We start from the raw sequence: 26373 nt of genomic DNA, 5'->3' as shown, positions 1-26373 counted from the left end.
TTTTCTTTGTCCTTCCATGAGTGGCGGGGTGCAGGAGTAAGGAACTTCACTCCAAACATTATTTGCTAAGGTGGAAGAGTCTCTTTTCCAATACAGTCTTGTTCTTCTTAATATACTCTTTCCCCCCTTTCATTCAGTATTCTTGGGATGCATCTCTTTGGCTGTAAATTTGCTTCGGAGAGAGATGGAGACACTCTTCCCGACAGGAAGAACTTTGATTCCTTGCTCTGGGCCATCGTTACTGTTTTCCAGGTAATGCAACCATTATGGCTAACAGTTATTTATTTCACAGCATTTATATATTGGTTGATGGTAATCAAATATCAAAGAGGTTTAAAAAAAAATTCAAATTGATTTACAGAAAGAATAAGCAAGCACCCATCCCTTGAAGAGATAACAGCTTGAGATTCTCCAAAATGTCATACTGAATACTAAGAGAGAGCATGTGCTATTTTTTTCTTGAAAAAGAGGTGCCGGAATTCACCATGAACGCCTCCCTCATTCTCTTATAATGTCAATGGTGCCCACCTGAGAGGCTAAAATGGCAATGGCACCCACTGAGTTCCGGCTGGGAAAAAAGCCCTGGAGAGATCTAGAAGCATTTTGGGAGTAGGAGTGGGGAATGCCTGCTCATAAAATACAGAACCTACTTAAGTTTTGGTTTTCCAGATGCAGTTTTTAGAAACCAGTGTCTTTGCAGAATTTATGTTTTTGTTGTCTGAAATGCTGATGTCAATGACAAGCTTTAAAATGGCAAAGAATTGAAATAATTTATTCAAAGAACAAAATATGCTTGTCCACTTCAACTGAGCAGGACAAACTAACTTTAAGAGAGTGCAAATGATCTGTGCTTCTATCTCCCTTAACGTGCCCTCCCCTTCCCCGCCCCCCCCCCAATCTAGATACTGACTCAGGAAGACTGGAATAAAGTCCTGTACAACGGCATGGCTTCTACCTCTTCCTGGGCTGCCCTCTACTTCATTGCCCTCATGACATTCGGAAACTACGTTCTCTTTAACTTGTTGGTTGCCATCTTGGTGGAAGGTTTTCAAACAGAGGTAACGCCTTGAATAACTTATTTATCTTCATGCTTGCTATTAGGTAGTACGGAGGATTTAGAACCCCCATTATCTTATGAGTAGATCTGGCAAACAGAACAAAAGGGAACATGTAGCACTAACATTGCCTTCCTTAACAAATACTTCAGTACAATATAAACCAAACGCTTTAGCTTCTATCAGAGGCTAAACCGAAAATAGCCAGCATTATTATAGATGCAGAATTTATGCAATAAGTACTGGATGGAATGAATGCAATGCCAGTGCCTTTGAACCAGGCTTTGTTGCATTTAGGAGCCAAATTAAAAGCAACCCCATAAAAGCATGGACAAAGTTGGAAGAGGAGTGATGTTGCTGCCTTTCTTGCTGTTGTTTCTTAGTGAATGTCTTTCTTCCTCCTTAAGTGCAACACTTTGGCATATATTTTTTCAGTTCCAAATCCCCCCCCCCCGCCCCCATCTCTATGGACCGATTTGCTAGAAGCTGGATCTTTTGCTAACTAAACTTCCTCTCTGCCACCATCTGCAGGCAGCTGGAAAGCAAATCTTTGAACAGAGTTTGGCCTCCATGTTTTACTGGCAGGCTGCTTTATAACGTAGCTGAGTCCTCTTAAAACTAGCCCCCAAGCAGTTCTCCCTGCTGCTGGGGCTGGTGGACAAAAATCTAGTCTCAGAGCAGTAAACTGTCATTGTGAAGGTCTAAAGGCAACATTATTCTGCATGACTTCCCAAGCATGCCTTTTGATTTTGGGCTTTGTTCAGCAGCGTCTAGTGGTAGCATGGGTTCTAAATTAAAGTGTTGTTGATAATATAGGTGTGACAGGAGAATAACAACCACTGAGGTCTGTCACCTTTTTTGCCATCATATTCATTCACACTATAAAAACCCATTTAGAAACGCTGCTATGCTTTTTATTTCTTTCTTTCAAGTGCAGTTTAAGGAGAAGATTTATGGGGGCCTCTTAGGACAATGCAGCTGGAGTAGCTGTTTATTTGTTTTTAATCATATCTTTCCCAAGTGCTTTTATTTCATTTATGTCGTTTCTGCTTGGTATCATGCCCAGGTCTCCATGTAATAGTATTTTGTTCATCTTCGATAACCTAGGAAGGGGTCATTGCGCCAATCCTTTCTTTCTCAAGGAGTGGGAGATATATCACACTTCAGGCAGTAAATGCACAACCACCTCCTGGCTCTTGCCCAAATGGTTACAGGATTCTTTACTCTTGAGTGTGTTGGTCCTAGCAAGTCTACCTGCCTAGAATGTCTCTTGCTGCTAGTTACTGGTTTGGTTTGGTATGAACGTTTGCTGTTGGTTTGGTATGAATGGCCTGAAATTAATATGGTGCCCAGTACTATTTTCTAGAAAAAGAGATGCCAGAAATCACCATGAACACCTCCTTTGTTCTCTTCTAATGGCAATGGCACCCACCTGAGAGGTGCCAAAACTGAGTTCCAGTGAATTGCAGCTGGAAAAAAAGCCCAGATGGTACCCTTATGTCTAAAGGACACATGAGTGTAGCCTGGGGGCAGTTGCCCCCCTAAATCAGTCAAAATAAAAACAAATCTGAGGTTCTCTCCCCCCCCCCAAAAAAAATACTGGCTACGCCCATGAAAGGACATGTACAGAACACAAACAGATTTGCTATTTCTTTGTGGTCAGGATGGCCCCTGAAGTGAGTCAGCAAAACTCTATGAATTCTTACACAGATTTAGGATGTTTCCTTCTTTCTTAATTTTTATTCTATTTAAAAACAAATCAAACAGCCTTCAAGTTTCAATCGTTCTTTTCCTTCCTTACAACGTGCTTTGCATACAAGTAACCCTCTTTCAAATAAAGTAGCAAGGTTTACTGCTGTCTTGTCACGTGAACCTTTTTTTTTTAAAAAAAAAAAGCTCAAATACTTTTTGCTCCTTTAAGTGCCCCAACCCACCCACTTATTTGAGATTTCTCTCTGAAAACTTCTCTCGATGTTGCGGTTGGTTTTATCTTTGTGATCCTCAAGTGCCTTTCTTCAACTCTGGAAACACTTTGTTAATTTTAGTGGCTGACTGTGCAGGACCCTTTCGTTGCTAAGCAGCAGGCAAACATACAAAAGAATGGGGCTGCTCTAAAACACACATACACACACACAAACTTTAAAACATAAGCCTAGCTGGTGCCTCATGCAAGATGCACACATAACACGTTCCCTGCAGCTTGCAAGTGGCTTATTTATTTATTTATGCTCAGTCTGAATTTTGTGTCTGAATTTGAAGCAGTTGTAAGTTGTGCAATAAGAGGAGTGCGACTCTGTTTGACAGAGCTGGTAATGCAAAAATTACTGACTGAGCTGTCAGGTCTGTACCCTGGGGGATATATCGGGGGGGGGGGGACATTGGCTTCTGGTGAGAGAGCTTTCTGTCGGAGATAAAGCTTCTCTCCTGAGGGACTTCATGATAATATTATCTATGAAGCATATTATTCCATTGGTAATCTTTTCATGTTACCTACAGTTTCTGCGCTTGTCTCAGGCAATCCTTAGTGGCTGGCTCATCTCATATCCCTCTTTTGTGTCAGTTATTCTTCGAACTTGTACCCTACCACAAAACAACCTATGAGCAAGGGAATGGTAGCTGTGTGTAAATAATTAAGATTCATAATAGTAGTCATACCGTGCCTAAACTATGTGTGGGAACAGAGCCTGAGAAAGGAGGAAGGAAATTATGAGCTATTTTACAATCATCTCTTGGTAGCGCTTTTGGAATGGGTTGGCCATGCCTTATACTTAAAACACACTTCTATCACAAAATTGTCCTTTAAAAAACCCCCCACATTTTAGCATTTTCTGGCTTATCCTTGTGCTTTCCTTTCTGCAAGTGAGTTTGATAATAGTTTAAATTGAGCAGCTGATATATGTATATTTTACTATTCTGCTTAGGTCCAAATTTTTGACCAGTCATCCTTTCAATTGGTTCTAATTTACTGACATCATTACCCTGGAAATTAACCGTACTGTCACCAAATATGGCAGGCAAGAGAAAATTAAATCCTTAGCTAACAAATTGAAACTTGCATGAAAACCTTGCCTTTTTGTACAACAGACTGATTATTTCCAACATATTTTCTCCCCCTTGAACAGCAGACACATACCCCTTTCTATATCAAAACCTTAAAGGTGGTTTACTATGTGGCATTGGGGAGTGGAGGTGGGGGCTTCTGCTTGAGAAACACACTTGATCTTATGAAACAGATATAAAAATGCATTACTGTTAATACTGTGCTATATACAAACAAGCAATAAATGAAAGAAGAATTCTTTGGAACTCTTAATTTGAAGGTAAGGTTGATTCCCCCCCCCCATGAAGGATGTTCAACAGCTTGAACTATCCTTTGTACAGAGCAAATATGAAGGCATCAGATGACAGGTGTAGTCTGACCTGTTCCACTGCTTCTCCTTGATACGAAATTGACCCCAATGGGTGCCTTCCCTTTTCTCTCACTTTTCCCTTTTTGTTTCCATCCTTTTTATACCGATATCGTTCCCCCTTTGATCCACTCTCTCAATTTTGATGTTGAAATTTGTAAAACCTGTAAACCCGCCTTCCCTTCCTTCCCTGCCCCTTTCCTCACCCTCCTTCCTCATTTTTACTTCAGGAAATCACCAAACGGGAAGCAGCGAGTAGGCAGTTAAGCTGTATTCAGCTGCCTGTCGACTCGTCAGTGGTATGTAAGACCTTGGCATGAACACCCCAAACTTCGTCTGATAGTTGTCTCTCTCTCTCTCTTTTTCTCTCATTCTCTCCCTCTGTGGTGAACAATCACATCATTGCCACTGTTCTCATCATGGTAGCTGTTTGGTTTTGGACTTGTTGTTGTTGTCAAGTTAGCCTTGATTTAAAGTCTCTTCCTTCTTTGAGGGAATTAACAGAGTCCCCTTAATAATTGAGAACCTGTTTTGGATTCCTTCCTTCCTCCCTAGTGAGATTTTTCTTCACAAGTTTCTGGTTTCTCCCTAAAAGATAGATGCCATTTAAAATAATATTTGCATATGGAAGTTCAGTTTCATGCCTTGGCCAGTGCTCTCCAAGCCCTAGATATGCTTGAGCAAAATGCTGCCTGTTACTCCATGGATCCAGGTTTTGATTTCCGTTGGGATCACTGGGATTTGCTTGCATTTACTACGCTAATGCACTTGCCCTTATGCATGTAGATTGGTTTCATGTTCATGGAGAGATACAAATTGTTATATCTACTTTCTCAATATAAAATTGTTTTATCTACTTACTACCAATGGCAGGGCTGTACTAGCTTAGGCCCAGAGACCATTCAAGTCACTGAGAGACTCCCCATTGGATTAAAGTGAATTCTAAGATAACGTGACCCATATTGTTTTCAGCATATTCTTGACCTTGCACAGGGTTTACAAACAGGCTGTTAACTGCTTTGCATACCACACCCAGTTCTTGTTAAAAGAGAGAGAGAGAGAGATTAAAGAAACCCCTCAAAGACAGAAGAGACCTAAAATCAAGCACGTTTTGTGGATGCTCATGTGTGAGACAACTCTGTTCTGGAAAAGTCAGTGCTAAAATCGAGGCAGCTGCAATAAATGCTGGTGTCTTTAAAACAAAAAACAAAACTGCAGATAACTTGGGCAATAATCTCTGAGCAAAATCCCCCAGTCTAGGGTATGTAGGAAAGGTCAAAAAAAGTTTTTATACTCCTACTCTTTCGTAGAGTTATGATGTGCTGATGGACCTAAATCCTAACAATGTTCTGTATGCTAACAATGTTTTCTTTATATTAAAAAAACAACAACCCAGAATGATGACACAAAAGCTATGTCAAATGTTGACATACTAAAGGTCTACAAGGCTCCATTTATTTCCATGAAATCAAGCACTTCATAAATTGTGCTTCCCTTTCCATAGCCTATTCCTGCCATGTGTCTATCCTTTCCCATTTTTTCTCCATTTCCATTCAGCATTGGAAGCAGCAGCTTTTATTTAGATGAAAAGCCTCTTGTGTTATAGCCAGATACTGCTTCCCCTACATTTGTATATCTCTAATACCCTGTAGGCCATCTCAAAGTACTTGTGCTTCTAGGAAAAAAAGATTTAAATTCTGCATTCACTCATACGATGCCTTTTTCATCCAGAAAGGCAAACTGGGAGTGCAAAAACAGGTAATTTCTATTGGAGCCCTGGTGGGTGATGCTTCTCTGTGGCTAAACTTAGTGCTTAGTGTACTGACAAAGGTGCTGGTATATTATTTGGCAGGGGTGCTTTATTTCAAAGAAAACATGGGGTTTGGTGCTGCAGGGCTGGAGGATAAAAGTATCTCCCCCCTGTTCTTTATTTATATTTTTAGGAACTCAAACTAAATCATGAAAAGATATAACAAATTTCAATCTGAGGATCTTAATCCAGCTTCACTCTAAAAACCACCAAGTAGTTAATTAATTAACCTCTCTTTTATTCATACTTTCCCACATACATAGTAGTTTGGCTCTGGACATTTGTGCTAACATAGTTGCTTGCCATGTGATATTTTATTTAATGTCATAACGTGCTTTGGCACATTTCCTCATCGAAAACACTTTATTTTTCTGAAGCAGCAAGTCTTATAAAGGCACATATCTGAACAGGAATTTCTCTCATTTTTGTTTGAAGCATTAGTGAGAAATTGGAATTGCAGAAAAATGGACTGCGAAACTGAAGAAACCCCCCCATGGAGTTATTTCAGGAGTTTCCCAGGTTTAAACCCAGTCCATCATACTCCTGTATCATATTCATTTTGAAGCATATAAACACAACTGACCTTTTAGGGATAATTAAGTGAGCCATTTATCTCCACTAAATAGCATAATAATTTACTGTTGAGGAAACGTATTTAATGCATTGGCTGATTGAAAGAAGCAATGCAGCTATTTTACAGCAATGCTATTAATTCTGGGCATCATCTCAACAGGGGGCAGCTTCAGTTTAGACTCCACGCTTTAAATCTCAAGAGATACAAAATAGATAAAAGATGATACCTTATGCTGGACCAAATTCTTTTGGTGTTAAGAGATCAGTTGATCATGAAGCTTTGTGATACTTCTGCATTTAAACTGGGGATGGAGAACCTGTAGCCCTCTGGAAGTTACCAGAAGGCTACAGAGTAAAGAAAAAAGGGGGGAGAGGTAAAGCTCCCATTATCGCTGACTATTGGCCATGCTAGCTAGGGCTGATGTGAATTAAAGCCCAACAAAATCTGAAAGGTTTGAGATTCACCACCCTGCCCTGACTTAAAGTAATAAGCATTTGATCAAGTAAGAAACATCACCCTGCCCTTCCCTATTGCTATGCCTCTTGTTATCTGTGAAAGCATGGTTAAATCATGTCTAAACCACTAATGAATTGATCCATTAATTGTGGAGATTAATAGATTACTGCTTCTAATCTTGTTTTAATTATTGTCTTAAATAAATCAGTTCATCTTTAGTATATTGTTGGGAAACTTTCCAAGAGAAGTCAGGTTGATTCTGTGTCACAAAAAAACTAATTAGTTTAAGTCCCTTTTAACGGAATACATTCCTCAGCAATCCTCACCTACCATAATAGGGGGAGCCTGAGTATTTCTAAATAGACCTGATGCCCTACATACAGACCTGGTGAAGATGCAGGATTTTGTGTTTATGTGCACTCTCTATTTTGATGAAGAAGCATCTTTGAGAAAAAGTTCAAAGCTTGATTGGAGAAAAAATATGTTATGTGCTCAGCTACATAGATAAACAGACACAGGCACTTAATTAGAGAAAATAAAGGTCATTTATGTTGATGATGTGTCCTGTACTCTTTAATCAGGCAAAAATTGTTTTCAAAAGCCAGCCATTTAGCATTATCTTCCCAACTACTGCCCATTCTGCTTTTCATGTTTTGCCCAAGCACCAAATGTCATCAGGGTGAGCCAAGGCTTTTTAGAACAGCAATGTAGACTTTGTTGTACTTTGCTGTGGTAGTTGCCTTACTTTAGCTAGAAAATTGGGAAAGTAAAAATTTGCTTGGCTTCTCTGTTATCGCTGCATCAACTTCTTCCACTGACCACATCAAACTCCCTGGAGACTACTCTTCTCTGGAATTATGATTTCTTCAGGAAATCAGACTGGAATAATTATTGTATATGCTATTCCTGGCTTATATTTTTGGGTTATAACACTCTCCCATCTACCACCACATGTGCCAGTGAATTGGATCAGAGGACTGAAGGGGAAGGTATTGAGGGCCCTTTGTTTATGATGCCTGATCTTAGAAACCTATCAGTGAAGCAAATGGCAGAGGCTAATGAGCAAGTGAATTATTTAACATGGAATTGGAAGACGCTCTAGGCCATCCTCTAATAGGGACAAGCTTTTTGTCAGCTTCAAGCTTCTAATTTGTTAGACAGGACTTGCCCAAGTGGTAAAACCCTGTTGTCCATAACCAAGTGATCCAGAGCTTACCATTTCAGTCATGTAGCCCCATGTCACTGCTCTTCATTGGCAACCAGATAGGATATATATATTTTCTTCAAGCCATTCAAATAAATGAATTCACACTACTAATCAATAGATTGTACCAGTCTAAATTTCGTAAAAGTCTATCTTTATTATTGAACTTGTATTCTACCCTTCCTCCCAAAGGATAGCTAAACAATAGAAAGTGTCCTCCCAAAAAGGTTTTGACTGCAGATTTTTGTATTGTTAACTATTTTTGAAAAAGCTGCATGCAGCAATCAGATTAGAGGCTGGCCACTTAGTTGGACTTTCTTCTATATATTCCCATTTTCCAGTATCGTCACCCGTATTCCCTTACCCACTGTAATCACCAAGGTACATTTTCAGATTCCTGGTTAAAATCTTGATTATTTTGTATATTATCAATAATGATAATAATTAGTGAATCGCCTTCCATGTATATGTCTCAATGCAATTTGCAAACATCTTATTTAAAAAATCAATTTCAGCAAGAAGCATTTTGACTTCCTGTGAATGTAGGTGTATGAGGAATTCATCTGAATAGCTAGGAAAGTAAGTTAAGAATAGAGTCTAATTTTACTTGGTCAATAGAGCATTTACCAGTAGCTGTGTTTCGGTCTGAGTTTCCAACTGATGGAGGTTAAACAGTTTGTTCCTGCCCCATTCAAGTCTTTAGCTGCTTTTGAATCAAATGTAGCCTCTCTGCCCTTCCTGAAGGATTGCTGCATAGTGAATTGATGTGCTATCAATATATGCATGCATCATTTTGTGGAAGGTGATGTCCCATTGTGGTAACAATTTCAGTGGAACAGTGGATATCTTGTTGGGTGAAAGGACCCTTTTATTCAGAAGGGGAATCCTGAGTTAACTATCGCTTTTCATCCTGCTTGCTAAAGCACTTTGTTTTGATCTAGGGTGATGCTACTAAATCTGATTCTGAAGGGGAGCTTTTCCCCCGTAGTCTGGAAGAAGACTGTGGGCTTAAGAACTTCTCAAATCCAGCCTGTAAGTAGCTGCTGCTCCTTCAAGGAGAACTGTTTTTCATTTTAGTATGAATAGCGGGTGTTGTTTTTCTTGAACGTCTAACTCCAGAATAGTCTCACTTTAAACTAATGTGATTTTGATTCAAAAGAGAACATAATTGAATGATTGTAATCAAAAGAATTCAGAAAGGAAAGTCCTGTTTGGTGGCCTTAAAAATTTCATACATGACTTACAGACCATTAGCTCAATGGTGGGGGGGGGGTGTAGGGAAGAAGACTTGATACTGCTGTATATCAGCTGGGATCGATGGGTATTGTAGTCCAACCTCATCATGACATCCGGTTGGAGAAGCCTCCTGTACATTATGTTGCTCCTTCCTGCCCAAGCTGCATACCTTTAAAGGTGCCGTTAAAGACTATCCACCAGAAAAGGGAGACTGGCCTTGTTGGTATCTCTCAATGGGAATGGAAGAAACAGAGCACTGCTACTTGTAATTCATGTGTATTTAGGAAAAGTGATCAGAGGTAAATGAAAGAGTAGAGTACAAGACGTGTACAAACAGAAAAACGAGAAACTCATATTATACAAGGGTGGAAGAGATGATGAGGAGAAACCCCTTTAGATCAGAAGCACATGGCATCACATTGGCATCAGGACCTTGACACATGCATTCACGTGCCTCCACCCTTAGTGTATGACTTAAATGTCCTTTGTTTTTCTCAGTGATGGCTCTTTGTGACCACCCAGAGCTAAAGAAGAGCTTAACACCTCCGCTCATCATCCACACCGCCGCTACACCAATGCCCATGCCGAAAAGTGCCATCTATGGGGAAGCGGCTCAAGGCTATGATTCCCGAAGAGCTAGTAGCATCTCCATGGATCCTAATACATATGATCTCAAATCTCCGGTACATGAGTTGTCTTTCTTGTCATGCTGTTTGTTTCTTGTCTTAGCGGTTGTTTCCAAGGGTGTGACATACCAGAGCACCTACTGCGATGTTTGATGGCTTGAGGCCTTGCTAATTGAGTGCAGGCCCCAGGTGGTTATTGTTTAGCACCTGGCTTGGTTTTCTTACCTGTTCTTCACTGCTTTGCCCCAGGTGAGCGCCCGGAGTTCCCCACACAGTCCTTGGAGTGCCGGAGGTAGCTGGAACAGCCGCAGGTCAAGCTGGAACAGCATTGGGCGGGCTCCCAGCTTGAAACGTCGCCACCAAAGTGGAGAGCGCAAGTCACTTTTGTCTGGGGATGGGAAGCAGAGTTCAGAGGAAGGGGAAAGCTCTGATGAAGAGCAGTCCAGTCGGACTGGGAGCATTAATGGCACTATACCTCACCGCATTGAGTCACTGGAAACCAAAGGCTCTTTTGACTTCCAAGATACCCTTCAGGTGCCTTCTCTATACCGGACCAGCAGCATACACAGTAGCCACACCTCCGCATCAGAGCACCAAGATTGCAATGGTAAAACAACCTCCAGAGTTCTGATACAGCAGATTCATTTGGAAGATCCGCTTCCTGAATGTGACGATATGGATGATGAAGGCAACTTGGTAAGTGAGAGCCAGGACGTCTAGACCCTTTGCTTCAAAGGGTTTAGAAGAGAGGGGAAAGTTCTGCTTTTTCTTTGTTTAATTGTTGGGTGTGTTGTTTTTTAATGAGCACAAAACATCACTGGAATGCATGTTTGTCAAGTAAGGAATCCATTGGGGGCCATGTCTCCTTCAGTCACTGGAAGTGAAAGTGTTTAATCAAGAGAAGCCATAGCAGCCCAATGTAAGATGTGCGCAAGATCCGAGGCCCTGATTACACATTATGTTAAGTGAGTAGCACACAACGCTATCTGTGAAAGGCGTAATTTTCATTGGGACTGCAGCATGCAGTGAGTGGAGGCTTATTTAACACTTCATCCAATGTGGTCCCCGTAAAAATCCCCCCATAAGGCAATTATCTTATGGGAGGGAAGCTCCTGTTGACAGCAGTGGCTCCCCCCACCCTCAATCCCAGTAGGAAGCCCCCTGGAGTGACCTATAGAAATCCACCTCCACTCCAAGTAGAGGCTGGATTGGAGGTGGTGGAGTGAGGGGAAATGCTGTGGCATACCAGGTTGCTGAGCGAGTTTGTCATGTTGTGGTTTTTATCCAGCACAACCCCAATGTCTGCGTATTGTGAAGCATGAAGTCACAGAGGGAGGAAGGGAAGCTAAATCTTGTCATTTTGCCCTGCATGCCCTTCTGTTCCCTTGCTTTAGACTCCTTCAGAATTTTCAGAAGTCATTCAGAATTTTCTGTGGGTCTTCATGGGTAGCCAGCCCAGACTGGTAAGCCCAGCATTAGCAAGTGGATTATCTTCAGCTATTCAGTGTGCATTGTTAGCCAAAAGAGAGAGAGAGAGAGAGAGAGAGACAGAGAGAGAGAGAGAGAGAGAGAGAGAGAGAGAGAGAGAGAGAGAGATTTCCCTTTCTTTCAGAGACAGAGCTATATCCTGTGCTCTGTTTCAAGTGGATGATTTCTGCTTCTATATATTCCCTTTAGAGATTCCTAAGGAAGGAGAGAAATTGTCCTATTAGCCTCAAATTATAAAGAGGCAGTACTCTAATGAGTGTTGCTCTTTCCTAGGCCATGGAGGCCATTTAGAAAACGTTAGTTAAAAGGAACGGGTGGGGGTAAAACAGGAGAAAAATCAGCTGCAGTTTGGAGCTGGATAGACTGATGAGGCTAAGTTATCCCTGTATCTCTGCTTGCCAATGAATACCCACAGTTAGAACAGGGGCATACAGCCAGACTTATGCAAATTCAGGTGCAGCTCCTGAGCACACAGAACAACACATACGTACAGCTGATTCCAAAGAAGTAAACTGCAAGCTGACAGGCATCTCCTTCAACTCCATCAAGTGCAGTTAGAGAGATTGCACAGAGCATCCATTAGGAAGGAACAAGGCCTCTGGGCACCCAGAAGATGCAGAATGTGACTAATCAAATCAAAACCTGCAGACATCGTTCCTTGTATAGCCTTGGCTCCTGGAGGGGCATACAAGGACTCTTGGGACCATCTCTTCTCTGCAGTACAGGTGAAAAACATGACATGAACATCTGCAACTATTAGAAACAAATTCTAGAGAAGTAGATGCGTTGATACATAGCTGTAAAATTAACAAGTTTAGTGGCTCCTTTAAGACTAATAAATTGATCGTGACATGAGCTTTTTGTAAGCATCCTTAAGGATGTGGAAATAGATGAGTTTGTTGTGTGTGCATGTGAGTAGGGGGGTAAATAGATAATCCACCCATACATAGGACCAGCGAATGAGTGAGGGGGACTATCTTGCAAGGTGAAATTATAACAGGAATGAACACATGCAAAAAGCAGAACTGCTATGCATGAACCAATGATTTGAAGCAAAAACGATTTGGTCACAGGGTGTCAACAAACCTATGAAGGAGTCTAGTTATTGCAGGTTGGAACTCAGTTTGCATATACCAGGTGTGAGATTAGCATGTATCATGGTGTGTACCAAATTAAACAAATGAACAAAACAATAAAAATCCACTATAGCATCATAAAATTACAAAGTACAGTGTCAAGTGACCTACAATGAATAAAATCATTTCTCTAAAAATGCTTGACAGAAGAATAACCTTTTCATTAAAGGACAAAATGTGAGAATTGTAGGTGCCTGTTTAATTTCAATAGGAAATATATTCTAAAATGCTGGTGTCACTATGCTTAAAGTCTTGGTTTGAGTAGCAGCCCATCAAATGTATGGCAGTCAGGATGGCTTCTCCGTGTGTTTACTTTGCTTTCACCACTGAATAAGGAGGAAGCTGGACCTTCAGGTAAAAATTGCACTGGGACTCATCTGCATGTCACAGTAAACCATAGTAAATATTGCCTGCTTTGCTCCTCCTTGCTAGCATATAGGAGAAAGAAACCAGGATCCTAAGCTAAGTGTTGGGGTTGTGGTTTGTTTTGCTCCAAATTAATCAGAATCAGTAAGTAAATAGCAAACCATGATCCCTAATTTTGACATAACACTAAGCCAGAAATTGTGGTTTAACGATTAACTGTGGTTTACCAAAACCCTGAGCCATTGCCATCCTATAGTGATTAAGTCAATGAAAGTCTTAGGTGACTGCAGGCCAAACTAGACATGATTTTAACTGTGCAAATGCATTCAACATGCACATTTTATGGTATGTAAAAATGAGCTGAGGGGAAGCTTGAGCAGTTTCAGGACCATTGGCAGCTGAAACTAGCTTTTTTCTATTCCTGCCTTAAGTCTAAACAAAAATGACCTCTCTGAAGCTATTATTTGCATTGCAAGGGAAACCTCAACTGGAGTGAAACAAAAAGCTTGGGTTACTTGCCCATATGAAGGTTTTTCTTTGCATCTTTGTAAACTTAGAAACTTGGACCCATTCCATCAGCAGACATTACATGTTCATTGGGATCCCACTTCCAGCTTTACTTCTGTGACCCATTAAAACCTGTGGTTGTTTTGGTATTAAGTTCTTGCATTCAAGGTTGTAGAAAATTGCTGCTTTAAAAAAATCAATTTCATAAGTCTTTGAACAGTTGGTTTTGCAAAGCTCTGGGACTTGTTCTTAACCTTGGAAAGTTAAACAATAGCGGCCACTTTTTTTCTGTAAGCTTTTCCTTGTTCCCTCCTTTTTATACATTTTCCCCATTTTTCAGAAACCTATGTGTCATTGGCCTTGAGTATACATTAAGAACATTGGACACCCCCAATCAGGGGATTATCAATACTCTTACTTAAAGGAATCACTGAGACGCCTTTCTAAAACCCCGACCGTCATTTCTAAGTAAAACACCAGTTGATATCAAAGGGAATGTAGTCCTTGGATAGACATATATTCACATCTGCATCCACAGGGACTCTGCTTGCATTTGTACATTACAAAATCCCTTCATAATATTTACTATCAAATGTGTTTGTTACAGTGTTCTTTTCTTCCACATCTATATTCATACCGACCAGGTGTGTCTTCTGAAGTAGATGTGATTAGAATAACATAATTGAGCCATCTCTTTGAACATAATGTGAACTTCAGAAGCAATCAAGCTGATTGTAAGCAAGCCTCCATCTCTGGCCTCTGCAGAGAAAGAATCTTATGGATGGGGGAGAAGGACTCTCTTGAAAGGGGGGGGGGGGAGCCCAGCAAAATCTAGATGTAGACCAGCTTCCTCTAGGCCAGCTCAACACTCTCATTTCAAATTTTATTTTGTTACCTTTCTTTGTCTCAGTTTGCCCCTAAAAGAAGACCGTGCATAAGCAAATATTTGGCCCAGTCGTTTAGCCTCTCCCACTAAGCAGGCGGTATGGAAAGTGAAATAATCTCCCCGCCCCCCTCCAACACACACAGACTTTTTCTCAAAGCCCTTTGACTGACTTGCTTGAAACAATTACACAAACTCAAAATATCTCTGGCATTAAAATTGGACAAAAGGGAGATATAAAGGGGCATTCTAGGCTGCTGACACATTCTGATTTAACTACAAAGCCTCAAGATAAATACCAAGCGATGCTTTGAATAGCAGATGCTTTTGGAACCCATCCAGATTACAAAATTATCTGGACCAAGCTATAGCTGTTACTAGATGTCTCGAGGGAAGCCTTCTAGCTAGGACTTGTGGACATAACATCTTTAAATAACCCTGCCTAATTAAGGCTTTTTCCCGCTGGTATTTGGGAATCAGGTGATACACAGTAGATGTGGCCCATCAATCTATTGGGAAGGGGAGCAGAGGAGAGGGGAGCAGAGCGATTCACTATAGTAAAGAAGAGATTCACATGTTCTCTAAACAAAACATAGATTTAACTGTGGAACAGAGAGGCAAGGATCAAGAATAAATTTGTCCTTGTTATCTGAACTGTTCTCACCTTGCTTGACAGGTAGTTCTCATTCCTTAGTTCAGTTTGTCCCTGAGGATTTTCATTACAATAGGCATTCTTCTACCTATTACCTGGGACTAATGAGAGTCCTAGCAGTGGTCATGACAATGCAGAATAGATTTTTTTCACTTATTCCATTCAATTATACTGACTGATCTAGTTTTTACTGACCAAATGACCATATAAGAAACTCACCTCTGATTTTTTTTTTTAAAGAAATGCTAAGACTCATAGAAGGAGCTAAGCAATTATGAATAGCGCTGAAGTGGAAAAAAAAAGTTCACTGCTCCTTCTGGATATTGTTGCCATTGTCAAATGGTGTGTGAGAGTGTGTGTGTGTGTGTGTGTGTGTGTGTGTGTGTGTGTGTTTTACAATTGCTTCAAAAGTGCTCAGCTATTCAGAAAGCATTGCCCTCCCTCTGAATTTAACAATTTATGCCCTTGGTGATGTCAGCCAAATTTGACCGGCTTAGTCAAATGCTGTGTGACATCATCTCATTTTCTGTATGAACCCCCATTGTCTAGAATTGCTATATTACTGATCCAGGAAAATGTTGCTGCTGTATAATTAGTAGAAAAATGCGGTGCCAAAGCAGCAGCAGATAGGGGAACTAATGGCAGTGAACCGGGTTGATAAAAGGTGAGCATTCACAATTCACACACTAAGAGCTTTATTATTATTATTATTATTATTATTATTTCTACACCATCCATTATATTTCTGCTCTCCCCCCCCCCTCTATTCAGGAAAGCACAACTTTTGACTTGAAAATCAAAATGAGAGAATAATTGGAAAACTTTAGTTATGACTGAGTTGGAAATAGGGACATGTAGGTAATATGTCTGGTTATCCAGCTTTTGAAGGAGGACTGGAGCTATCTTAAGGGGTGGAGCAGGTTTACTCCCTGCTTCTCATTCCCCACCATGCGTGTGGGACAGACATCATCTGATCCAGCCACATATCTGACATTAGATGGAAAGGACCAAAGCCCATTGGTAGGGCACCTGTTTTGCATGTAGAAGGTTCAAGGTTTAATCCCTGGTATCTCCAGGTAGGGCTGGGTGTCATCGTCCGTCCCCCCTGACAGAAACCCTGGAGATCAGCTGCCAGTCAGTGTAGACGGTGCTGAACTGTATGGACCAATGGTCTGACTCGGTGTAAGGCAGCTTCCTGCATTCCTAATATGTGAGAAGATCATAAATTCCCAGTGACAGGAAATTCATTTAATACTTCATTGTTTACATGCTAATTCATTTCATACAACTGCGTGCATATCAGGGGAAGGATGGACAAATAAACAACAATGTACAATTAGACTTTTCAGATCGGAAACAGGGAGGGATTTTCCAGATTGTGACTAATATCCACACGCTCAAATTATTTGACATATCTTGTATCTTTGCAATTGTCCCCTTGGGAACGACATGATTGGTTTCATCTCATGTGCCTTAATTTGCTTTCCTAGCAGACTGTGGCTTTGCATCTTTGTGACCTGACCCACATAATAGCATGAGCAAATTAGAGTTTTGTTTGGCTTGATTATTTCATTCAGTCATTTTCTCCTCGGTGCATTTGGTCAACTGCTCAATGAGTGCCCATGAGAACATTGCTTGTAAACTCCAAGATCAAGTTGTAAACAGAATTATTGTTCCCATCACTTCCCATGTGGGAATCTCCCCCTATATCTTACCTGTAGTATCTGTCCTTATATAACATGAAAACCAATCCACTGAGAAAAGGTAAAACCTAGCCACTCTTGTAGGTTAGGTTATTTGTTACTCTTCTCTCACAGAGGAGCATATCGTATATTAAAGAAAATGCCTTATATTAAAGAAAATCTTTCCCCAGAGATTCCTTCTTGCCGCCTTTATGTTTGCTGCATTCTATTTTTCCTGTCAAGTTGTTTCTTGACAGTTTTGATACTATCTGAGATTGAGAGACAATTATATTTATTCTTTCTTAGCTGCTATGTCTGCATTTTCCACCCAGTGACTTACTTTTAAAGTGCTGCTGCCGTGCTGGAGTGGTTTTTAAGCTGATACTGTGCACAGCAGTGCATATCTCTACAATAAATTTCTCTCAATCTATGCCCCGCCAGACACCCATCTCTTTACGCTGCTTCTGTAAGTGGAGGAGCCTGCCTGTACTGTAAGATACCATTAATCCATTCTTGAGCAACACAGCATGAGTGACATCTCCGTGTAGTCAGATTAATTGTTTTAGTCCTTGTTTTAAGGCCAGGATGTCCAATTCAGAGACGGCCTCCAGCTTGCAGCCTGCAAGGTATCTTCAGGGCTGATGGGCAAGGGTGGGAATTAAAGTAGCATAAGAGCTCTTCACCTGTCTGTTTTCCTCGTTACAGATTACAGTTTGAATGGCTGCTGCAGCCACTCGGAGGAGCTGATTGATGTCTCATTGTGTTTTCAATTTTTGTCTCTCTCTCTTTCTCTTTAAGAGTAAAAAGGACCGTATGAAGGCTTGGATAAGGGCACGCCTCCCCACCTGGTGCAAAGAAAGAGATTCCTGGTCTATCTACATCTTTGCTCCTCAGTCTAAGTAAGGCAACTTAGTGTGATTGATAATGCTGTGGCAGGCAGGGCTCCAGGATTCTGTGCTCAAATAAATATTTGCAGAGCATGGCAGTTGTAGAATTCCCGCAGACTTAACAGTTGTAAGGGGAACCGAAAAAAATGTTGCCAGCTGAAAGATTTGAACTTGTGCTAATGTCCAATGGCTGCCAGCACCCAGCACCTCTTGAAATCAATTATTACATTGTGTAACATTAGCTGCTGGCCGTGAATGCTAACAACATTGTGGAGGGGCAGTGGGTGGTATCCAATTAATACTTGTTTCAACAGTGCAAGGATTTCTGCTTGTGCAACAAAATAGATTCTGAGGTTTCTCCAAACGCTCCAGAGCAGATTTGGGCAGTGTTTGTGGCACTAACAGAGAACTTCTATTGTATAAGCAGAAATCCTTGCACTGGCATAATGAGTTAGTTAGCCTTCTAGCTCAAAGGTAGAGCACTTGTTTTACATGTGGAAGATGCCCTGATCTCTGGCAACTCCAGTTCAAAGGATCAGGTACCAAGTGATGGGACCCTGGAAAACTCCTACCTGTCAGAGTAGATCATTCTGGCAAGAGTGTGTTCCTTTAACATTCATTCATATAGCCAGAAACAACAGCAAGAGAAACTAAAGTGATTACATGCAGGGATTAGTGTTTGCAGACCAAAACATTTGCTTTAACAAAAATAATTATAATTTTTGCTGCAGTTGCTATTAACAAGTCCATCTTAAGTGTGACTATTTTCTGCTTTCTACTCAATAAACCCTCACGGTGTTGTTGTTTTATAAGTCAACTAGTAAGGAATTCTGCATTAGATAGATGCAAGGTCTCCTCCCTACAGTACCTCTGTAGCATCAGCCATACATTTTGGGACTGGTAGCAGTAGTGATTTTAATGTGATTTCAGTAAGTATAATTGTTTGAATACCACCCCTTATTTTTACTTTCCCCATTGGCCTCTCATACTCTCAGTTGCTACCCTATCTTCACTTGTACACCTGAAAGATTTGCTTTTGAATGTGTAAGGGTAAGATTTACACTTCCTGACCTCAGAAAACACACAAAAAAGAAACAGACACACACAAAAACATTTCTGGATGGTTGGTTAATCTGGCCATGTCTTTGACCAGCCATGTCTAGAGCAGTGATGCATTCAGGCACACAGTGGGCAGCCTCTTCTGCAGTAAGTCATTCAGCAGCACACACTACACATCAGGAGCTCATTAAGAATCCTATTGCACCCAATGCAGAATCACTGCCAAACTGATTAGCCATCTCCAGCGGAGGCCAAGTAGAAGGGAGTCCAGGCGATAGTGGTGAACTGTACAGAGCCACAGCAGACAGCCTCCTCTATGAACTCACAAGAGCTATTCATTGATTCATTGACTGATTGATTGGTACATTCCTTGTGGCACACTAGCAGTTTTCTCAGGCATGTAATTTTGGGATAATAATAACATATAACAAACAACTAAAAAAAAAAAAGGGTGATGTTCCCAACAGAAGATCTTTCTGAGAGTGAGATGCCTTGAAATAAGCTTTGCTGGGAAAAGTTTGAGAGAAGAATTATGCCAACAAATCTCTGTTCCTGAACCATTTGAAATATCTGCAGTTATATTCTAATGAAAGAAATGTGTAAGGGTGGGGATTCAGTTTCCCAAGAGTGGGGGTTGGGGGAGAAGGGATTGTTTCAGACATTTGGTTTAGAAAGAAATGGCAGTCTGCATGCTTAAGGCTTGTGATGACAACTACCGGTAATTCCTAAGTCTTCTTTTCCTCTTCCCTTTCCTAGATTCCGTGTGATATGCAATAAAATAATTACTCACAAGATGTTTGATCATGTCGTCTTGGTAATCATCTTTCTGAACTGCATCACCATTGCAATGGAACGTCCCAAAATTGAGCCACACAGTGCTGTGAGTAGTCACCAAGCCTCATTGCTTCCTGATGGTTACCACCTAGCTGATCAGATCAAGCTGATGTTGTATTCTTAGCAATGTCTGTTCTTGCCTTCAATCTCTTTAGCCATGGTGTTGGGAGGGGGCTAATCTCAGCTGGTTAAAGGTGATTTAAGTAAAAATACTGGGTCTTGTACTAGTTTTACCAAGAGATCAAAGCATCTGTGGGCAATCACCTCAGCACACCCTCTCTCTTTGGTGATCTAGAGATGATCCTATTTCATGAACAGCCTGAAGGCCACTGCAGTTTCCCTGTAGCTTTTGTAACATCATGAAAAAGTAACACTGGAAGAATGAATACAGTTCCTCAAGGAGAAAACTTTCTTTTTCAACATCACTTTCAGAATTTTGCTTTATGCAACCTTAAGAGGCTTGTGGCACCATAAAGCCCTTTTTTTCCTTTTCATAATCTTTCACTGACTAGAGCCCACTTCATTGGATGCATCACTCTGATTGAATTGTCACAGAAAGTGCTTTCTGCATTCTATTGCCATATGTCTCCAACTTTAACTTAGTTATTTACATATTTTCCCCTTTATGCAGTGTGTGTATATATAATTACATACCTAATGTAAAGGAGTGCCTCTTCCTTTATGAACATGCTTTGGCCATGAAATCTGTAGGAGAGACCTTTTTGGACATCCATATATATTGGTATATAAGACAGCAACTCAAGATAGGGCCTTTTCTGTAGTGGCACCCAACCTATATGAAACTCCCTCCCATCAGAAATGTATCTGGTGTCTACTTTGTATGGAATTTGATGCCAAATGAAGACCTATCTCTTCACCAGGGCACTTGGCAGTGGTTGATCAGTGTTGCCCAACTGTAATGGCAGAACTGCTTTCTGCTGTTGGCTTAGGATAGATTTTTGTACTAGTTCTAACACATTGTGTTTTGCAGTTTTTGTAGCTACATAATAAATATTTATTAATATTTCATTATTGACTTAATTAAATTCAGAATAGTTATTTGATAACTTCATTGTTTATGACAAAGGACATAATTTAAATTTATTGAATGAATCAATGAATCAAAATAAAGATTACACTCCATGCATCTGATGAGGTGGGTTCTAGTTCACGGAATCATTTGCTGTAATAAAAATGTATCGGTCTTCAATGCACAAGACTCTTTGTTGCCCTTCTAATATGACTGCTTCACACATCTAAAGGGATGAGTGTTTTCAAATACTCATACTTTGCTTCACTTCTGCAATTCCTCCACGTGTTGAGAAATTCATGGCAGCCTTCCTAAGATAAGCTTTTTTAGGAGGAGAGGGGGCTAGAGACATTGTGTCATCCTAATAATATGTTTCCACCCCTCACCGTACAAATGTACATATTTGAACAGGCATTATGGGGTCACAGAAGCAAGCACACAAGCAGTGCTAGTATCTAAGCAACATCAGCACCAAAACAAAATAAAAAAATTCCTTCCAGTAGCACCTTAAAGACCAACTGAGTTAGTTCTAGGTATGAGCTTTCGTGTGCATGCACACTTCTTCATATAGAAAGGTCCGGTGACTTCTGTTTCAGTGTATCTGAAGAAGTGTGCATGCACACGAAAGCTCATACCTAGAACTAACTCAGTTGGTCTTTAAGGTGCTACTGGAAGGAATTTTTTTATTTTGTTTTGACCATGGCAGACCAACACGGCTACCTATCTGTAATCAGCACCAAACTTATACTTTCAGTGTTAAGGCAAAACTGCCTTCAATTCCCACCTTGGCAAATCCTGTTCGTCGACTGCCTGGCACATCTGGCCATTACAGATGCACAGCTGACCTCCAGATTTGCATTTATGTGGAATTTGCTGCTGCTTGTCCTGCTGCCATGCTCTGCTCTTGGGTTTAAGCATTGTAGTTTATAACAGAAGACAAGGTCTCATCAGTTTATCGCTGGCTGTGGCTTATTCTTTTTTTAGTTCTTCACCTGCATGTTGTTACTTTGAGCAATAAATGCCCCTTCCCAGCAGTGGGTGCAAAGGGGCTTTCCTTGCTTTTGCCCCGTCAAGCTGTCTTTTATTCCACTCTGCAATATCCAAGAGCAACAGCCATGTGCCAAAGACATCAAAGTAAGAAACCCCCTTTTTTCTTTTTTGGCATCCTATTTCCCAAGGCAGAATCAGCTTGTTTTAATACTTGACACAACTATGGCATCTGTCACAGTTTTCTTCTTCAATAAACATTCAAACGCTTTTGCTTTCTTGGTGTAATGTTGGGTTTTGGTCCTTTCCATCTGTTCTGCATTGGCATTTATTGGGGGGCACAGCACGAAGGAATGAAAGGAATAGCTCTTTTTTGCACTTCTTTTTCTCCTCTTTGTTTTGATAGGAACAAACATCTTCATTCTGGTTCCCTGCAACATTTGTTTTGATAGATTTGCATAATTGGGTTTGTTTTTTTTCAAACAGATCTTCATAGCAACAGTGTCTGTCAATCAGATTCTAACCAGATAAAGCACATTAAACTGACAGTTCTATTATTTTATTTCAGTTTCTTACCACCTCATCCTATGCATGTTTGCTTGGACATACGCCCCACTGAATTCAATGGGATTGCATCCTGGTGAGCATGCTTAGGATCTGCAGCTTCAGAGAGGCAAAAAGAGGGGCTGATAAACAAAACACACAACCGTTGGGGGGCTTCTGTAACATTGTCAAATGCTATTCAGGCTGCACCCCTCTAGAATCATCTTCCCTTAGCTTAAAATGAGAGCTGAAAGCAAAGAGTATTTTTCAAATGGTCAAATCCATTGAAATTAAATGCACCTATTTGAATGCTCTGGAGTTCTATTAAATTTGAATATGAAATGACAGTTTTAGTTATTGAAATGCTTTAAAGTCAAAGTACCGGCAACTGAAATTTCTGGGTTTGGAATTGAAGCCATCCATACAACTTAACGGCATGTTTGGCTGATGAACAAATGAAAGGTTTTATTGTCATGGACGAATGTCTGTTAGGAGTCCAGCTGGTGTTACAAAACAAGCAAGAGGTTAAAATAAATTTTCGGTTTTCATACCCAAACCACCAGGGCCAGATATTTTGCTACCTGGAGCAAAGGATAAGATGGTGCCCCTCCCAATTCCACAACCAAAAGCCAGATAAATTGATTGTTGAATCTTACTTTTAACACTGGTGACCAGATAACATCTACTACCACACTGGAGAGTAGCATGGCAGAGTAGCTGGTCCAGAACAGGTCATGTAGCAACCGAACAAAATGGCTCGAGGCTCAGGAAGGAAAGTCACAAGATGATAATGCTTCCCCAGGGCAGCTGCCACCTTAGGCAGTTGCCTCACCCTGCCTAATGATAGGGCCAGCCCTACAACCCATGTTGATGAAGCTACCACAAAGGCTGTCATTTCAAAAACACGTTGCAGTTAGTCATTAGAAGCAGCTGCATCAAAAACTAGTCCTACCCTGGAGATCAAGCTTTCAGACCCAAGACATTCCAGTGTTAAGGCTGTGCGCATCATTCCTTATGGAGCCAAAACAGCACTGCTCAGCTCACACACAGGAGGGAAGTTATCAGCAGGATTGGTGAGGAGAAAACCAAAAGCTTGCAGTAGTACAAAAATATTTAAAGGGAGTGAAGACTCTGAAGACTCAGCAGCATGCGCAGTGAGCACAGAATGCTGACCGGAGTGGGGTGGGCAGACAGTGGGAAGGGAGAATAGAATGGAACAGAGCGGCTGTAATCCTAATTAGGAGCACTACAGCATTTTGAAGCAATTCCACCCTGTGTTCCGCTAAAGTTCTCTCTTTTCTGGGTCACAAAATCTGCATCCCATAGATTTCAAGGAACTACCTCCAGATGTGTGCCTTTGTAGCTTAGCCACTTCACACCGACTAAGATTTCCATAACTGGTAAAGCACATAATTTTGTTTTAAATGATTGCGTGACCCACATAAAACTGTGGCATGAAAACAAATTTAAGTTTCTGCTTTTTCTTTTCTTTCTTTTTACTTCCCCTCCCCCCACCCACAGAAACTGAACATGTGTGTTAGTTAGTTAATAAAACGTGCTCTTCATTAAGGCTGGGAGTTTTCAAACTTTTGTCAAATGGGGCTTCACATGAATCCCTTTCCAACTATTAAAGTAAAAACGCTCTTTTAATGAGCAAGCAATCATTGACACTGTTCTCCATTAACTTGCTTTATAAAACAATTCTTACATGAGTGATTTGGATAGGGCGAGAGCTATTTTGAGCTTGTGGGCCATTATTAACTTTCAGATGCTTTTCTTAAAAAAAAAAAAAATCCCTCTATTGCATGTTGTCAGGGAGTTTATTAGGAAACAAACTCACATCTGGTTTGGTTGAATTTAGCAATTGTTCTTTGCATGCAGGACCTATGAAAGAATTAGCCGTTTTAAGAGTAAATAGTCATAGGATTTCAAAATGGTGCCTGCCAGCACACAGAATTCAGAAGAAACCACTTAATATCAAACAGGCAGCAGCGGGCAGTGAAGTGGGACAGCAGTGCTGACCTGGCCTCCAGCCGCCCATATCACTGCTATATACCAGGACTGAAAGCAGCAGGGATGAGGCATTGGTGAGGTCAGCATGGTGCAGATGCACTGGTGGAATCAATCTGGTGTTCCCACCGTATTATTCACACTGTGCCAACCTCACAACCACTTTGTCCCTCCCCATCTCTGTCCTGGTATGCAGAAGCTATGAGGGCAGCTGGAGGCCAGGTGGGTGCCATTGCCCCAGCCCTCCATCCACTACTGAACAGAGGTCTTTTAACTGGCTTTTTTATTTCGGGGGGGGGGGGATAAGGTGGCCCAGGTACAAAAGAGGACAGGGGTGTGTGTGGCTCCTGCAGCTTCAGTGGTTGTGGAGAAGAGGGAATTTCAGTGGGTGTGACTTCCCCTCCTGAGCAAGGGCTTAGGTCTGGGGGCCATGGGAAACGTAAGGATAAAAGATGGGCATGGGAAAAGATTTTGAAGTGGGGCTGGGGTGGTTTTGATCAGAAGTGTCAAGTAGAGCAACCAGGAAGATTAAATGGGAAACGGGGTGGGGTGGAGAAAGACATGCCCCTGAAGCTGAGGAACAGAGAAGCAGCTGAAGCTTTTGCTCAGAAGTTGTTCTCAAGTTCATGGAGGATAAGGCTTTCCATGGCTACTAGCCATGATGGCTATGTTGGGTCTCCACTGTTGAAAGCAGTGCTACTGGATAGTACAAGTTGGGAGATCGCTGTTTCACTGAGGGTCTGACTTCCTGTAGGCATTTTAATGGCCACTGTAAGAACAGGATGCTGGTCTAGACGGGCCTCTTCTTGTGTTATACGTGTAGACCAGCATGGCTCTTCTTATGTGCAGAAGGATAGTCTTTGAATTCAAGTGTGAGAAAACTGAATAAATTTTGGATTAAAAGTGACCAACTCAGACAGGATAGAAGAGAGCTGGACCATGAATCATGGGCTTACAAAGGATTTCAGTAGTCCTCTACCTTGGTATTGGGAGTGGGGGACAGTGTAAAAACCCCTAAAGGGAGTCAAGGCTCATATACTAACTTCTCCATGGAACAGACTTCTTGCCTAGAAACCAAAATAGATATTACTTGAGCTTCAGTCGTCTCTAACAATTATTCTTTGCCTTCCAGAGATGTGGATTTTCTAACCGCCTCAAGCCGGTTCTCTTGCTGTCCCAGATCCAGCCAGCCTGTCACCGCAGTGGGGGAGGGAGGGAGCACTGCCTCCAGACAATGTGCAATCCCTTTCTGAGAATTCTCTCTGTGGTCTGCAGAGATTACACTCTAAAATTGCTGCATGCTTCACGCGAAGGAGTCTAATATTCCACACCTTTTCTGACTGCTATTAATATTTTATCTGCAGCCCTTAAAGCAGGACCTTATCCAGTCCTCCAGCAGCTCGTCTGCATGGCATGCTTGCTGACCTTGTAGAGACCCATCTTTTGTGCAGTACTCCGAAGAAGGCAGGGAATGTTTTCCTGGTGAAGAAACTTGTGTGGTCACCTGCAAGATTTGATTAATTACAGAGGCCAGTCTGGAAAAGTGGCTATTAACTGATTCCCGAGTCATTCTCCACACATTACGATCTATCATGTTTTGAGTTTTGAACAGCATTCTTATCTTAGAGGCCTCGTCTTCTTCCTCAGCATAATCAGAGCTTGCAAAGAGATTAGTCTGAAGTGTGATGTCTTTAATTATTATCATTGCAAAGTCTCTTTTCCACTGGCTACTTCTGTGATCATTTGTAAATGTGATCCAGAGAGGATCCTTAGCCACCCCTGGGGAACCTATGGACTTTGGCTAAGCTATAGGGATGTCAGGTTAGGCTTAGATTTCCCACAGGTACCCTTTGGGAAAATGTGGAGCACAATGACTGGAGGTTTTTATGAAAAATGAATTAGATAAGGACTGTAATGCAGTGGTATGTAATAGCTAAATGC

General features: G+C 41.2%; 1 protein-coding gene across 13 annotated transcripts in view; it reads left to right on the top strand.

Moving 5' to 3' along the window:
- CACNA1G (calcium voltage-gated channel subunit alpha1 G) overlaps positions 1–26373 on the top strand; it is a 333398-nt gene that overhangs the window by 236100 nt on the left and 70925 nt on the right. For 11 of the 13 annotated variants that reach the window (XM_081850628.1, XM_081850622.1, XM_081850626.1 and 8 more), the window contains exons 12-19: positions 138–252; positions 903–1058; positions 4693–4761; positions 9448–9538; positions 10241–10425; positions 10618–11064; positions 17881–17981; positions 19785–19908. In XM_081850628.1, coding sequence (XP_081706754.1) covers positions 138–252; positions 903–1058; positions 4693–4761; positions 9448–9538; positions 10241–10425; positions 10618–11064; positions 17881–17981; positions 19785–19908 — 1288 coding nt within the window. The remainder of the gene's footprint in view (positions 1–137; positions 253–902; positions 1059–4692; positions 4762–9447; positions 9539–10240; positions 10426–10617; positions 11065–17880; positions 17982–19784; positions 19909–26373) is intronic. The other 2 variants (XM_081850631.1, XM_081850629.1) reach the window with 1 other exon arrangement.

Source organism: Podarcis erhardii (assembly GCF_964252035.2).
Source record: "Podarcis erhardii genome assembly, chromosome: 2".
NCBI lineage: Eukaryota > Metazoa > Chordata > Lepidosauria > Squamata > Lacertidae > Podarcis > Podarcis erhardii.
This window is presented reverse-complemented; position numbering and strand designations above follow the sequence as displayed.